A 12,838-nucleotide genomic window follows, 5' to 3' on the forward strand; every position below is an offset into this window, starting at 1 on the left:
CCAGTCATATATTGTACACTGGTCAACATTAACTTCCAGTATTCCCTAATTTTGCGGCATTTCTAACAAATGAGAGTTAAGTCCACACAGACAAAATTACCATGCCAACACTACTGCCATTAACTCATGGAGAAATCTGGCGTAATCTTAAGGGAAGGGTGCGTGTCTAAACATCCATTTATAAAAGCTTTGTTTTAAATTCACACTCAGTGCTAACTGGGGCACTGGCTTCCCAACCCATCTTCTCTATAGGTCTGTTTCCCAGTTCCCTTGATAGGAAGCCCCACCTGTTAGCTGAGCATTGTAAGTAAGAACCTGGGTCAAGGTGTGACTAAAGAACTGATGCAGAGACTCCGGAGGGACTGTGCCTTGGGATGCCGTCATGCCAAATACGCAGAGCCTGGAAATGGAAAGGGAACCTCTAAGTCTCAGTGCTCAAGAACAATGACTCATCAGAGGTGAATTGCTGATAATGGCTCCAATTTTCTCAGTATAAAGACATTCACTAGGAGGGCTGTCAAAATGAATGTAAATATTTATCCATTTTAACATATGCAGAAAAAATACACTAGATTCCCCCCTTGAAAGAGTGCAATCCAAACACCTTAGAGCTCTCCTACAAGTTCCCAGATGCGTTGCAAACGCATGGGTTAGACTAGAAATGGGGATGAGGAGAATGGAAGCTTATATCTGCCTAACATCAATCTACAAATGGCTGACATTGAATCTGCTCCCCCGAGGAATAGCCCCACTGATCCTCTGCGACCAGTTCCAGTCAGGCTGGCAGACAGCAGTCCTGAACACCCTTCAGAAACTGGGTTTTGCCCCTCAAGCCCTTCTAAGTCTGGGGTTTGGCCAAGCAAAAGCTACGGTTAGGCAAAGAATCATAGACACCAAGAGACAACAGGACTGCTCAAGGTGCCCCAACTATAAAATTGGAGAAATTGAGAGAGATATAGCCGCACCAGCAGCATATCTCTTCTTTCTTGTATCCAAAAATGCAAGAAGGGCTTTTACACTCTCCAGAAGCTCAGCTCTGCCCTTGCCGGTCCTGGAAGGATCCTTTTAAAAAGTCCCATATGCTCAGAGACTTTGGGCTTGTTCATTGGGGGATATAGGAAGCCCAGAGCACTTATTCTTTAGATGTCCCTTTTATTAAGAGGCATGGAGTAAGACCATTGATCCCCTGCTGGTGAGGCTCACTGCCCTCCCGGAAAAGCAAAAATTCGACCTTTTCCTGTTAGGCAAAGATCATAAGACGACCCGGATGGTCACCAGATTCTGTGTACAGATCTGTAGGCACAGACCATCTCCCGACTCAAACTAGTTCGTTAAGAAAATCCCCAAACTCGGTTCTATGGGTGATTCTGGGTCATCTCTCTGTGGTAGCTTATCTTAAAGTTTTAAGTGTCTATACGCTTATCGCATTTTTAAATTTTAAATTTACTGTTGTACATTGTTTTAAATGTTTGTTTTCCTTCTGGGATTGTACCCCCAAGTGTGTTTTATAAGCTGGTCTCCAACCGTAATAAATTATCTATCTATCTACACTAGATTCCCCCACTACATACACACAAACCCTGTTGCACAAAAGCAAAGAATGGGGGTTAGGGAAGGAACTCGGAAGGAATGCAGATGATCAGGAAAAGGTTTAAACATACCAACTTCCAGGAACTGAACTAATTGGGTGCTATAAATAGGCAGATAAGGAGAGAAAGCAGGTGGAATCAGCAGTTTGCAGCCTGGAGAGAAATGCTAGCATAGGAAGCTCAAGGTAAACGTCACCAGTCACAACTGCTTCAATGATTTGTGGACTTTAAAAACAATGCCTAGGATTTCCTTTGCAAGCTGCACATTGGCCAGGACTGACAGATAAAGAACATAAGCACTGGGACACTGCAGCAAAACAGTGGACCATCTATGGAGTCTACAGAGAACGGCTGCTGGACACTGAGGTTCTATTCTTAGGGAGGTTATCACACAACACAAATGACTCGTGCATCTTTAGGGTGAGAAGGGAACTGAAACTGCAGGCCACATTCCATGAAACCTAGGGTGGGGGACCTCTGGCCTTCCAGATACTGTTGGAGAACAAAACCCATCATCCTCGACCACTTGCCATGCTGGCTGGGGCTGCTGGACCACCAGTTCCCTAGCCCTGTATTAAACGATGTGCTTGCATAGTTAAGAAGTGCTCCCCCTGACCATTTCACCACTCTCATAGTCATGTATAACCCATTGTTCTTTGCAAAACCTCTAGAGTGGGGCATGGCCCCTTACCAGCACTTCACTGCCTTCAGTGTGGAGGCCTTCTCCTGCTTTTTTTCAGCCGCAGCATCGAGCACCCCTAAAGAGAAACAAAAACAAAGTAGCCTCAGTGGGAAACACAGCTGGAAAGGACCACCCACAATATGGAAGAAGCCGTTTGGGAGGCACACATTTAAGGAGATGACCTCATTAGGAGAGTGGTGGAAAGGAACAATTCTTCTCACGTTGAAGCTATTATGAACCATTTCTTAAGAGGCAAAGACTTGGAAACAATTAACCCTGACCTTGAACCACTCTAAGAGGTTTGATGTGCACAGATTTAGCTCTGAAAGGTTGCCCTAATGTTTATACTCCAGAAGTAACTGGGGCAGGAAGATTTCTTGTGCCAAGTGCCTCTAAAATGAACGTGAGCTGCACATGAGCAGGTGGGGAAAGGCAATCAGAACAAACAAAAGCAGCAGGAGACCTGGAACCCAAAGATTTACAGGTTTTCCTGCCTTCCTGTTGCCGTGCAAAGAAACAGCTGAAGCACATGGCAACAAACAACAGATGCAGTGTAGTCACTAACTTAAAACTCACTTAGTGGTACAACTGCTCAGGTAGCCAAACGTTTCATACCAGCAGAACATTGTTGCACAAGAAAATACATAAGCAGGTTGCTGGTAACTTTGTTGCACAACAGATTGTGCGATGAGTTTCCGCCAGCACAAATGCTGCATTGGATTACCCCATTGCGGGACATTGGAATTCACCCCCATCCACCAGCGCATGAAACCCTGGTCCCAGGGGTGTTACTACAATTCATAGAAATGTGCAACATGACGATTTGCGGTTCGTTCTCAAACTCCAGCAGATAATAAATGCTCATTTAGAAAAGAATTAGTGCCAACTACGAGGCAGCAGTCAAAACATGAGATCATTCCAGCTACTCCTCTTTCACATTACAGCTCGTTTTTATTAGCAATCCCCAGCTCTCTTCGAATGCAGTGGTATCTGGAAAGGCTAATTACATACACAACACATTCCAGCATGTCAACAACACCCCCAGCCGTCAGAATAGGGAGAAGTATCTCTACTGAGGTGTAATTATAATTTAGATCCCAATGCAATTTACTTCTACAGGCACCACTTACATGTCAACATTCTCTCAAGTACAGCACAGCAGACCTGTTTTTTAAAAACACACACACAAAAATATAATAATTATTAGCTTTTCATCAGATATGTTCACATAACAGACTCTAAGATGCTCTGCCTCTTTCAAATGTAAAGGGAAATAAATTTGTCAATCAATTAAGTGCACAGGCTTCAATGCAGTGCTGCCCCCTTCCTTGATGGAAGGCATCAGTCAGTAGAACAGGGGATGAGGTCATTTTCCCCATAGGCCCTCCTCCTTTCCCATACGCTACTTGAAAGGTTTGGGGAACTCTCTTGGGAAGACATGGCAGCAGAGGAATTGCCAAAACTTACTTCCTCTCCTCTATGGAGGAAAGAAACAAGGATGAGGAAGCAAGTGCAGGCTTTTGAATAGAAGGCAGTGACTCTGGGAGAGCATCGTCTTGTGTCCTGAAGCTTGCATGAGCTTTCAGAAAAATTCCCAAGGTCCACAAATTCACTGCTGAGGGCTAGGACTGCTGACTTGCCTTGTCTATGGGCTGCAAGCTAGCAACACAGGAAGCTGCCTCATATGTACCAATCAGAGCAGTGATCCACCCAGCTCAGTACTGTTTACATTGATTGCCACCTATCTCCAGAAATTCAGAGAGGGGTGTGTCCCAGTCTTACCTGAAGATGAAGGGAGAACTAAGCTCTTGCTGCTGAGACTCTAGTTTCATTCATCTCACTGGTGCGCCAAAAACCATTTTATTAAGAACCACAACACTTAGTGATTATGCATTGTCCTTACTTTGGAGATTTTCTGCAACTGCAGCTTCTTTCCCATCTCAAACGTTTTCTGAAATCCATTATGAAGGAGCACAGTCACAAAGTCTACAAATTAAGAGCAAATCCACTGTCAGCATACTCCCAGCATACCAAAAAGGAAAGGAAGATAATCTAAAAGGGCAGCTCCTTGCCCATCTTCCCTGAGGGCTGCTGAAGACCTGCATGCCCTGAAGGAAGGCAAAAGCAAGGGAGCTCAGGCCAGGGAGCACATATACCATCAGTTCCCAGTTGGCAGGAGAGGACTCTCTCTTCATTTCACAAAATGCATTTGTTTTAGTGCTTAAATTGTAAACCACATTAAGTGCCTCGGCAGAAAGGTGGTATATAAATCCAATGAATAAATAGAGGGAAGTTAGGAGGGAACAAAGGAAGGCTGGAGGCAACAAATGGTGCCTGGAAATCCCTTCTGTACAGAACAGGGTTCACCTTTGGTTTATTAGTTTAATCACTGAAGAAATAAAAATTAAATTGTTAATGAGGAGAATCATCAGACCCTGAATTGTCTTAGTCAGGATATTCTGGGTCAAAGACCAGCTGAGCTAGGGAAGGTTCTGTTTAATTCCCAGGCAATTAAAGGACTATGCAGGGAAGGAATGAAAATCAAGAATAGAGATGGGGAACTTTTCTCCCTCCAGATGTTGCTGGAGTAAAACTCCCAACTACTGGCCATGTTCCTGGGGCTGATGAGAGCTGGAATTCAACATCTGGAGGGCCACAAGCCATCCCAGCCCTGGCCTAGAACACCCAACAGAAGGCAGAGATGGACTGGCATCTTCCAGCCCTCAGAAGGATTCCTAGGCTTTCCAATGTGCAATAGCCACTGCCTTCAGACACAAAGGAACCTGCTTCTAGTCCCCACAGGAGCCAACATCTAACAACCCCCCACCCCACCGACTGCCCCATACCAACTGTGTTCCAAATCAGAGCTTGCCTGTAAGCATGGACCCCAGTGTCTCTGTGTCCAAGGAAGGATCTTGTGTTTGATGGCAAAGCCGACAGAGACAACTGCACAACCACTCCTCCAACGCAGGAGCATCTGGATTACTGAGAAGAGACAACACCAACTGCAGTTCCCAATATTATCTTTTTCTAGGGACTGTTTCCCTGACCCACAAGTCCCCACACACACCCTAAAGCTGCAAATCTTTTGGGTCACTGCAAATCTTGCTTAGCGCTCTATGTGCAGCCTTGTCAAATGCACCTTTATCTTATGAGTGTAAAATACAAGCTGCCACAGATGAGGAGGCCAAAGAGCTGACCATATTTCATGTCAAGCCCAAAATCCTAGCGAGTCTTGGCAGCCTCTACTTACTTCTCCAGCAGCTCTTCCAGGCTGACAATGTTCTCTCTGTGTAACCGCCATGCAACTTCCAGAATGAGTGGGCTCTGGGGGAAATAACGCTACCATGAAGTTCAGGAGCCGTAAAGAGGTATGGCCAAGCACCCACAACCAAATAACTCAGCCACTTGGCTAAGGCTCAACAGCTGATTAGTGTGGCCCACGTAGTTGCTGAAGGCCCACATCTAACCACAACCCATTTGCTGCCTCAGCTGTGGAAAGCTATGAAGACATTGTCCTGACATTTTGTGAGAGATCCGTATATAAATACTTTGCATGAATAAATAAAAATAAATAAATCTCAGAGGCAATAGGATAGCTGGCAAGGGCCAAGTATTATTTAAGTACTACAATGCTAAGAGTTTATTAAGAGGCCTGTGCTCTTAAGTTTGCTACTAAAATTGTTTGCTGGCATCAGAAGAGGAATCCTGCATTTCTCCCCAACAATGTAAAGGCACTTGTCAGCATTAAGGCATCAAAGAAGAGTGAAGCTATATGAGGAATGTTTTTCCAGCACATGTGTCTATAGATGGAGTGGGGAATCTGTGGCCCTCCCAGATGTGGTGGGGTTTCAGCTCCCATCGTTCCTGACCACTGGTTGGGGCTGATGGAAGCTGGAGTACAGTGGTACCTCGGGTTACATGCACTTCAGGTTACATACGCTTCAGGTTACAGACTCCGCTAACCCGGAAATATTACCTCGGGTTAAGAACTTTGCTTCAGGATGAGAACAGAAATTGTGCTCCAGCGGCGCGGCGGCAGTGGGAGGCCCCATTAGCTAAAGTGGTGCTTCAGGTTAAGAACAGTTTCAGGTTAAGAACGGACCTCCGGAACGAATTAAGTTCTTAACCAGAGGTACTGCTGTACCACTAACGTCCAGAAGGTTGCAGGTTCCCCATACCTGGTATGTAGCATTTCCCTCTTAACACCCCATATTTCTAAAGCATTCTTACTTGCAACTTCCAGGTTTCTTGAGCGAACCGCAAACGGCAGAAAGCATTGTGCGTTAACAAATCCTTCAGAGACTGAAGCAAGCATGACAACTTTTTCTGTAATTGAAGAAAAGAGTGCTGTTTACTTAAAAAATGATAATAAGTAGCCAGCAGCTTTCAAGGGTGCAGACTCTTTATCTCGCCCTTCCCCTCTCCTTGCAGCTGCTTGTACCAGACAGGTAAAGTGAAGGGATTTGGGGCGATGAAGTAAATGGACTATAAGAGGGAAGCATACAAGGAAAGCAGTGCAGAGGGGCTCATGGGGGTTTCAGTGCATTTGAAATGTCTTAGATATGAGCTGAGCTATTTCTCAGTTTCAGGGAGGGGGGTGAAATCCCATGTGAACTGCAGGGAGAGCTCACCTGTTGTAATTCCCAGAGGCCAATCAGACATCAGTAGGTCACAGAAACCTCAGAAGGAAGTTGCCAAGCTGCCCCCAACAGCCTTCCCCAACATGATACCCTCCAGATGTTTTAAACTACAGTTCACATCACCCCCAGGCAGCATAGATATAAGATGCTGAGGCTGATGGGAGATGTAGTCCAAAACATCTGGACATGACCACAGCAAATGAAGCATGAGCTAAAAATATTCCACTTTCATCTCAGAGGAACTGCAGGTAAACCCAAATGAATGCCATAATTCCTGTTTGCAGACCCTCTAATTGAGGTGGCATTCTGTGTGAGGAAATAGGTTGCCAACCTCAGCCTCTAGTTCCTCTAATAAACATTTAACAGTTTATACTTAGAGACAACAGCAGCAAGATGGGGGTGTGCACTTCTCTCCCACTCTTGCCATGCCCAGAAATGGAATTCCCTCCTGCTTACTCTCTGCTCTGCATTCAGCATCACAGCTTGACCAGACTCAGCAGAGATCTTCTCAATGTTTCCAGCAGCTATTCTGGCTGACAGGATTTCCACTGGCACACCCAACATGAAGGCCTGATCCTGCAAGGCTGAGACTAGAATGTAATATCAGAGATGGAAGTGTGAAAAGAGAGGGGAAACAGGGTTAGCAAGGACAGATTGTGCAATATAGCCTTATCTATTCTTGCACCTGCATCTTAACAATAACACCCAAAACAGAAAGTGGGAGGGGATATATCTCAAGGGAGAAAACACAACTTGTTCTTAAAAGTTCCCAGGATAAATTTCCAGCATTTCAAGCTAAAAAAAAAAAAAAGGCTCAGGCTACAATGTTAGGAAAGGTCATTGTCCCAAAACTTGGCAAGTTGTTGCTCCCAGTTGCTGTTGATAGTACCAGACTAGACAGAATGTTGATCTGAATATTTTTATCTTTCTGAATAGATTAACTTGATTTTCAGCAGCTCCCTCTGGCAAAACAGATCATCTCTTGCACCCACCCACAAATTGTTCTGGAACGGAAGCTTCATTGGCTGGACTAAAGGAAAGTAGCTGCTTGTTCCACTCTGAACTTCCCACCTGTAAAAATAACACAGAGAGAGACATGTTCATCTTACTTATTACTTACGTTATCAAATATAACCTAGCCTATTCCAGATGCAACTTCAAAATGCTTGGGCAAACTTGACCAGCAAACATTTTGGAGTCCAGAAGGTAATGCCAAAATTCTCTGAAATGGAATTTACTCATCTGTTGCCCTCCAGGTGCCTTGGACTACAACTCCCATCAGCCCTAGCTAATGCTGGCCCAGGCTGATGGGAGTTGTAGTCCAAAACATCAGGAGGGCAAACAGGTTGGTGAAGAGAAAGGGAGAACATTCCACAGATAGGGGACTTACTCAGTCAACAAATCTGCACATTTCTTTATTCAAATAATTTCTCCCGTTTCATAGGATAAGATGATGTGCAAAGGAAGCAGAATGCAGGAACAACACCCAGTGGCCTCATCAGGTTTCAGATATTTATCCACACATTTTCTTTTTTAAAGGACAATCATTTTATGATGAAAGGAAACTTAACAGGTAGTAGTGTGGAAAATGTTCATAAGAAATTAAGGCTGCAATCCTAAACATACTTTCCTCTTGGGAATTTATATTTTTACTACGGAGTTTAGAGAAGGCATCTTACGGAGCTGTTTTTTGTTTTTGTATCTGGCTTTTATGCAGCCATTTGTATTTTAAGATGATTGTGGGTTTTTATTGAAGTATGGTTTCATTGCTGTTTTTATTTCTTGTATAATGCCTAAAGAGTTTATTTTCTGAGGCATCTCATAAAATACAAACAATAAATAGGCAGTAAGCTCTACTCAGCTCAGTGGGACTTACTTCTGAGTAAGCATGCTTAGGGCTGCCACTGTAAGGCAATTTGGCTCCCCGTGGACTTACTATTCTCTCTCCAATAAGAATCAACTCCAGATATTTATTTTTAGTCATCTGTATTTACCCCCCAGTGCATCCTGATGACTCCTGTCCAGAAGCGCAATTTAAACCAGGAACTTAAACACAACACTGAAGTTCAATGGGAGCGAAGCAGGCACCAGGAAGCTGTTGGAAGTCAACACTGCGACTTTCTTACCTCAAGCAACAGGTCACCCAAATTGTGATGGCAACTCAAAATATGAAGAGCTGCCTCCTTCAGCTTCTGTTCATTTTTACGTTCACATTTCTGTTTCTTGGATCTTCCAGCTTTTTTGGGAGGGGTAGGGAGAAACAAAGAAATCTTAGTCCAAGAAGGCATGCCACTGAATTTTGCTATGGTGGTATGGAATGGTAATTGGTTCAAGCTGAGTTGAACTCTGTGCATCCTGATGGAGAATGGGAAAATATTTCCATTTCCAGTAGCCACTTTTAAATACGAGGGATGGGATCCTAAGTTAACCTAAGGAAGTTCATAGAAGGAAAGTTTGCCATTCTCTCTTTCCCTCTGTAGCCTCTCCAGAGGTCTAGGGGCCCTCCTGAACAACATGGGTGTTGTAGAATCTGCTGGAGTAAGGAACAGAGAACTTTTCTTCTATAAGTTTTTTAAAGTTAACGTTTCTGAGGATCCAAGTCCCATTTTGGGCAAGCCTCCCCTCTCCCAGCACCCCCCTCTATTCAACATTATTAGGACCTTAAGGTAAAGGCAAAGGGACCCCTGACCATTAGGTCCAGTCGTGGCCGACTCTGGGGTTGCGGCACTCATCTCCCTTTATTGGCCGAGGGAGCCGGCGTACAGCTTCCGGGTCATGTGGCCAGCATGACTAAGCCGCTTCTGGCGAACTAGAGCAGCGCACGAAAACGCCATTTACCTTCCCGCCGGAGTGGTACCTATTTATCTACTTTCACTCTGACATGCTTTCGAACTGCTAGGTTGGCAGGAGCAAGGACCGGACAATGGGAGCTCACCCCGTCACAGGGATTCGAACTGCCGACCTTCTGATCGGCAAGTCCTAAGCTCTGTGGTTTAACCCACAGCGCCACCAACCAAGATACCTTTTTGTGCATGCACACAAGGCTTATACCCAGAACAAACTTAGTTGGTCTCTAAGGTGTTACTGGACAATTTTTCTTATTTTTTTCCCATTTATTTTGACTGCTTCAGACCAACACAGCTACCTACCTGAATCCAACATTATTAGGGAGAGCCTTACTAACCCTGGGGAGGGCATTCCATAGGTGAGTAGCAATCACTGCGGAGGCTCAAAAAGCTCAGGATGCAGCATCAAGATCAGGGATGATGGGAGCTGTAGTCCAGCTAACATCTGGAGAACCACACACTCCCTATTTTTGGAATAGACAGTACTGGGCTACATGAACAAACTGTCAAACCTTTTATAACGATACAGTTTCCTATGCTCACCTTACAGGTTAATACACCTCTCAGGGTGGTTGTGAGAAGGCTCTGAGCTGTTGGAAGGTTGCATAACAAACGTTAAACTTTAGTTTGCTCTCAGGTTTAGCCCCCAGATCAGCTTTCTGTGCCAGAGGCTCAACACAGGACCTCTTCTATAACAGTCAACAGAGCCCCTGAACATGCACAAAGTACTTCTTCCTACACAGAGCAGGGCTCATTCCACACTGCCTCCCTAGTAAAGAGAGCTTCTGGGCATATACAAAGTACAACAAGAGATACAAACACACTGGGCAAGAGCTGCAGCCCTTCTAAGGAGAGCTTCTGAGCATACACAGAGTGCAACTACTACGACCTACCCAGGAGCGCAGAAAGGGCTCTCTCTCCCGCAGACATCGCTTCCTTCCCTTCGGCTCTCCGAGCGCGCTTGCGCGCACCAACCAACCAGCGCGCCCTATGCCCTCATTGGCTGCCAGCAGGGCGCCTTTGCCCAATGGGAAGAACTGGAGGCATGCCCTTTGCCGTTTCCTAAAGCAGAGCTGCGGCCATTTTGAGAGTGGCGGGGAGGAAGGTCGGGGAGGGGAGGCGCCATCTTTGGGGTGGCGGCACAGAAGAGTTAGGCCGCGCCCGTCCCGCTGTCATTGCTGAGCGAGCCTTGGAAGGGGCGGGGCGGGGCGGGTAGAAGACAGACGCCTTGGGATAGCAGAAGGCTCACTAATTCCGGCATGGGCGGAAGATTGCACCGCTTCCCACCCACCCCGGTTATGGTTTAGCTGAGAGTTCTGCCTATGAATCTGAAATGTACTCAGAGTCGCAAAGTGATTTCATGCTCTTTATTCAGCTCATAGTGGTGAGGAGGAATGAATGAAAGTCCCCTCAAAGTATCTGCTTTATATACATTATTTACACAATGGGCTGCACATGATTGGCTAATTCCGGAATTCTACTGTAAGCCAATCAGGTTGTGGATTCACTTCTATCTGGAGCATGATTGGGTGGTTCCTGCCAACCAATCATACTGCTGCCTTGTTCTAGGACCAATCAGACTGCTGCATTCTGAATCCTATTGTTCTAGGACCAATCAGACTGCTGCCTTTTGGATCCTATTGTTCTAGGACCAATCAGACTGCTGCAGTTTGGATCCTATTCAACTCAGTACATAACAGAATCTGTTGCAAAGATCTGTTGCATCTTTCAGAATTGGAGCTGCATTTATCAAAAGGGCGGCCACCTCTGCGTTATTAGGGGTGTGTGCAAATATTTGCACGCCTTGCCTGAGAGGCTGCTGCTTGTGCGTGTTAGTTTAATGAAAGGTGACTCCCTATAAGAGAAATGTTTATGGGCCTGGACACTCAGAAGCACATAATATGCACGGGGGTGGAAGGAAAGCCCTTTGAGCGTATGCGGAATTGGCACTGTTGCAGGCGCCACTCTTCCGCCCTTTGTAACAAATTGATCTTCAAGTGTGCCACCACCTAAACTCCGGAACTCCCTACCTATTGGCATCAGGCAGGCAGGCTCCATTACTGTTTTCAGTGCCTGCTAAAAACAATTTTGTGTAGGCAAGCCTATGCAGATAAGCAGAACGCTGATATGTGTTTTAATCTGATTTTTATCTTATTCCTAAATCTAATTATTATTTTAATATCTTAAATAGTTGTTTCTAACATTTTTTTAAAGTTCAATGTTTTATTTTTTTCTAACTGTTTTGAGTGATGGAGGGTTGTTGTTTTTTTAGTAATCAAGCAGTATATATTTTTTCTTTTAAAAAAAAAGAAAATATGTGCAGTGTGTTAAAGGCAGGAGAAGAGAACACAATTGCTGCAGTTTGGTTGGCCTAGAAGGGTCCCTTTACAGTAGCTCAGCCTTTGCCAGACTGGCCCTTTCCAGATGTTTTGGACCACCATTCCCATCGCTGGCTGGGGCTGATGGGAATGGTAGTTCAAAAGATCTAGAGGGGGGCAGCTTGGCAAAAACTGCAGTAGCTGGTTTCTTCTTTACCCCCCCCCCCCGCAACACACACAAAAAAGAAAAAGCAGAAGCCTCTGGCACTTTGCCGAAGAGGCCATAAGGTAGTTAACTGCACAGTGTGCTGCTTTAGCAGGAATAACTTCTGTGGTTTTTCTCTCAGCAGGACTGGCTGGGTTCCCATCTGCAATGTGTTCAGGTTGGCCCAAGTGCCCATTAGCTGCTGCAGTTCCTCATTCCAAGTGCCACGTCCTGCTAATTCATTTGGAGCCTGTGACCGGCCAAACAAGTGAAAAACCCAGTGACCATGTCCTGAGGAGCAAGCACAGGCTTGGTTTCGCTTTCCAAGAGACCAATTAAGAAAACTGGCTTCTGTTGGAACTGTCAGGAGATACTTTAATTGCCTTTCCCTGACTCTTCCCTTGTCCTATTTGCCTTGACCCTTTGCCATCTCCTGGCCCAGTCAAAGCATGCCTCAGGGAGCGCTGGGAGGAAACTTGATTTCTTGGGATGCCAGCTTTGCCCCCTGAGTGTTATTCCTCCAGAGGAGCAAAATATGACCTTGCAGTTGGCAAG

At 45.3% G+C, this 12,838-nt stretch overlaps 1 protein-coding gene across 5 annotated transcripts in view; it reads right to left on the minus strand.

Moving 5' to 3' along the window:
* Positions 1-11,053, minus strand: part of FANCA (FA complementation group A) — a 257,965-nt gene extending 246,912 nt beyond the window's left edge. The window contains exons 1-11 of one of the 5 annotated variants that reach the window (XR_014551273.1): positions 10,654-11,052; positions 9,041-9,150; positions 7,907-7,985; positions 7,371-7,504; positions 6,505-6,600; positions 5,525-5,598; positions 5,144-5,256; positions 4,175-4,257; positions 3,402-3,435; positions 2,281-2,347; positions 288-400 (exon numbers count right to left, since the gene is read on the minus strand). Coding sequence is in view for 3 of the 5 variants with exons in the window: in XM_083626220.1 (XP_083482346.1) it covers positions 288-400; positions 2,281-2,347; positions 3,402-3,435; positions 4,175-4,257; positions 5,144-5,256; positions 5,525-5,598; positions 6,505-6,600; positions 7,371-7,504; positions 7,907-7,985; positions 9,041-9,150; positions 10,654-10,690 (940 nt within the window). In the remaining 2 variants the exon portion in view is untranslated. Of the gene's footprint in view, positions 1-287; positions 401-2,280; positions 2,348-3,401; positions 3,436-4,174; positions 4,258-5,143; positions 5,257-5,524; positions 5,599-6,504; positions 6,601-7,370; positions 7,505-7,906; positions 7,986-9,040; positions 9,151-10,653 lie in introns of all 5 variants that reach the window. The other 4 variants (XR_014551274.1, XM_083626220.1, XM_083626218.1 and 1 more) reach the window with 4 other exon arrangements.
* Positions 11,054-12,838: the final 1,785 nt, after the last annotated feature.

The sequence above is a fragment of the Podarcis filfolensis genome (genome assembly GCF_964270895.1).
Source record: "Podarcis filfolensis genome assembly, chromosome: 8".
Lineage (NCBI taxonomy): Eukaryota > Metazoa > Chordata > Lepidosauria > Squamata > Lacertidae > Podarcis > Podarcis filfolensis.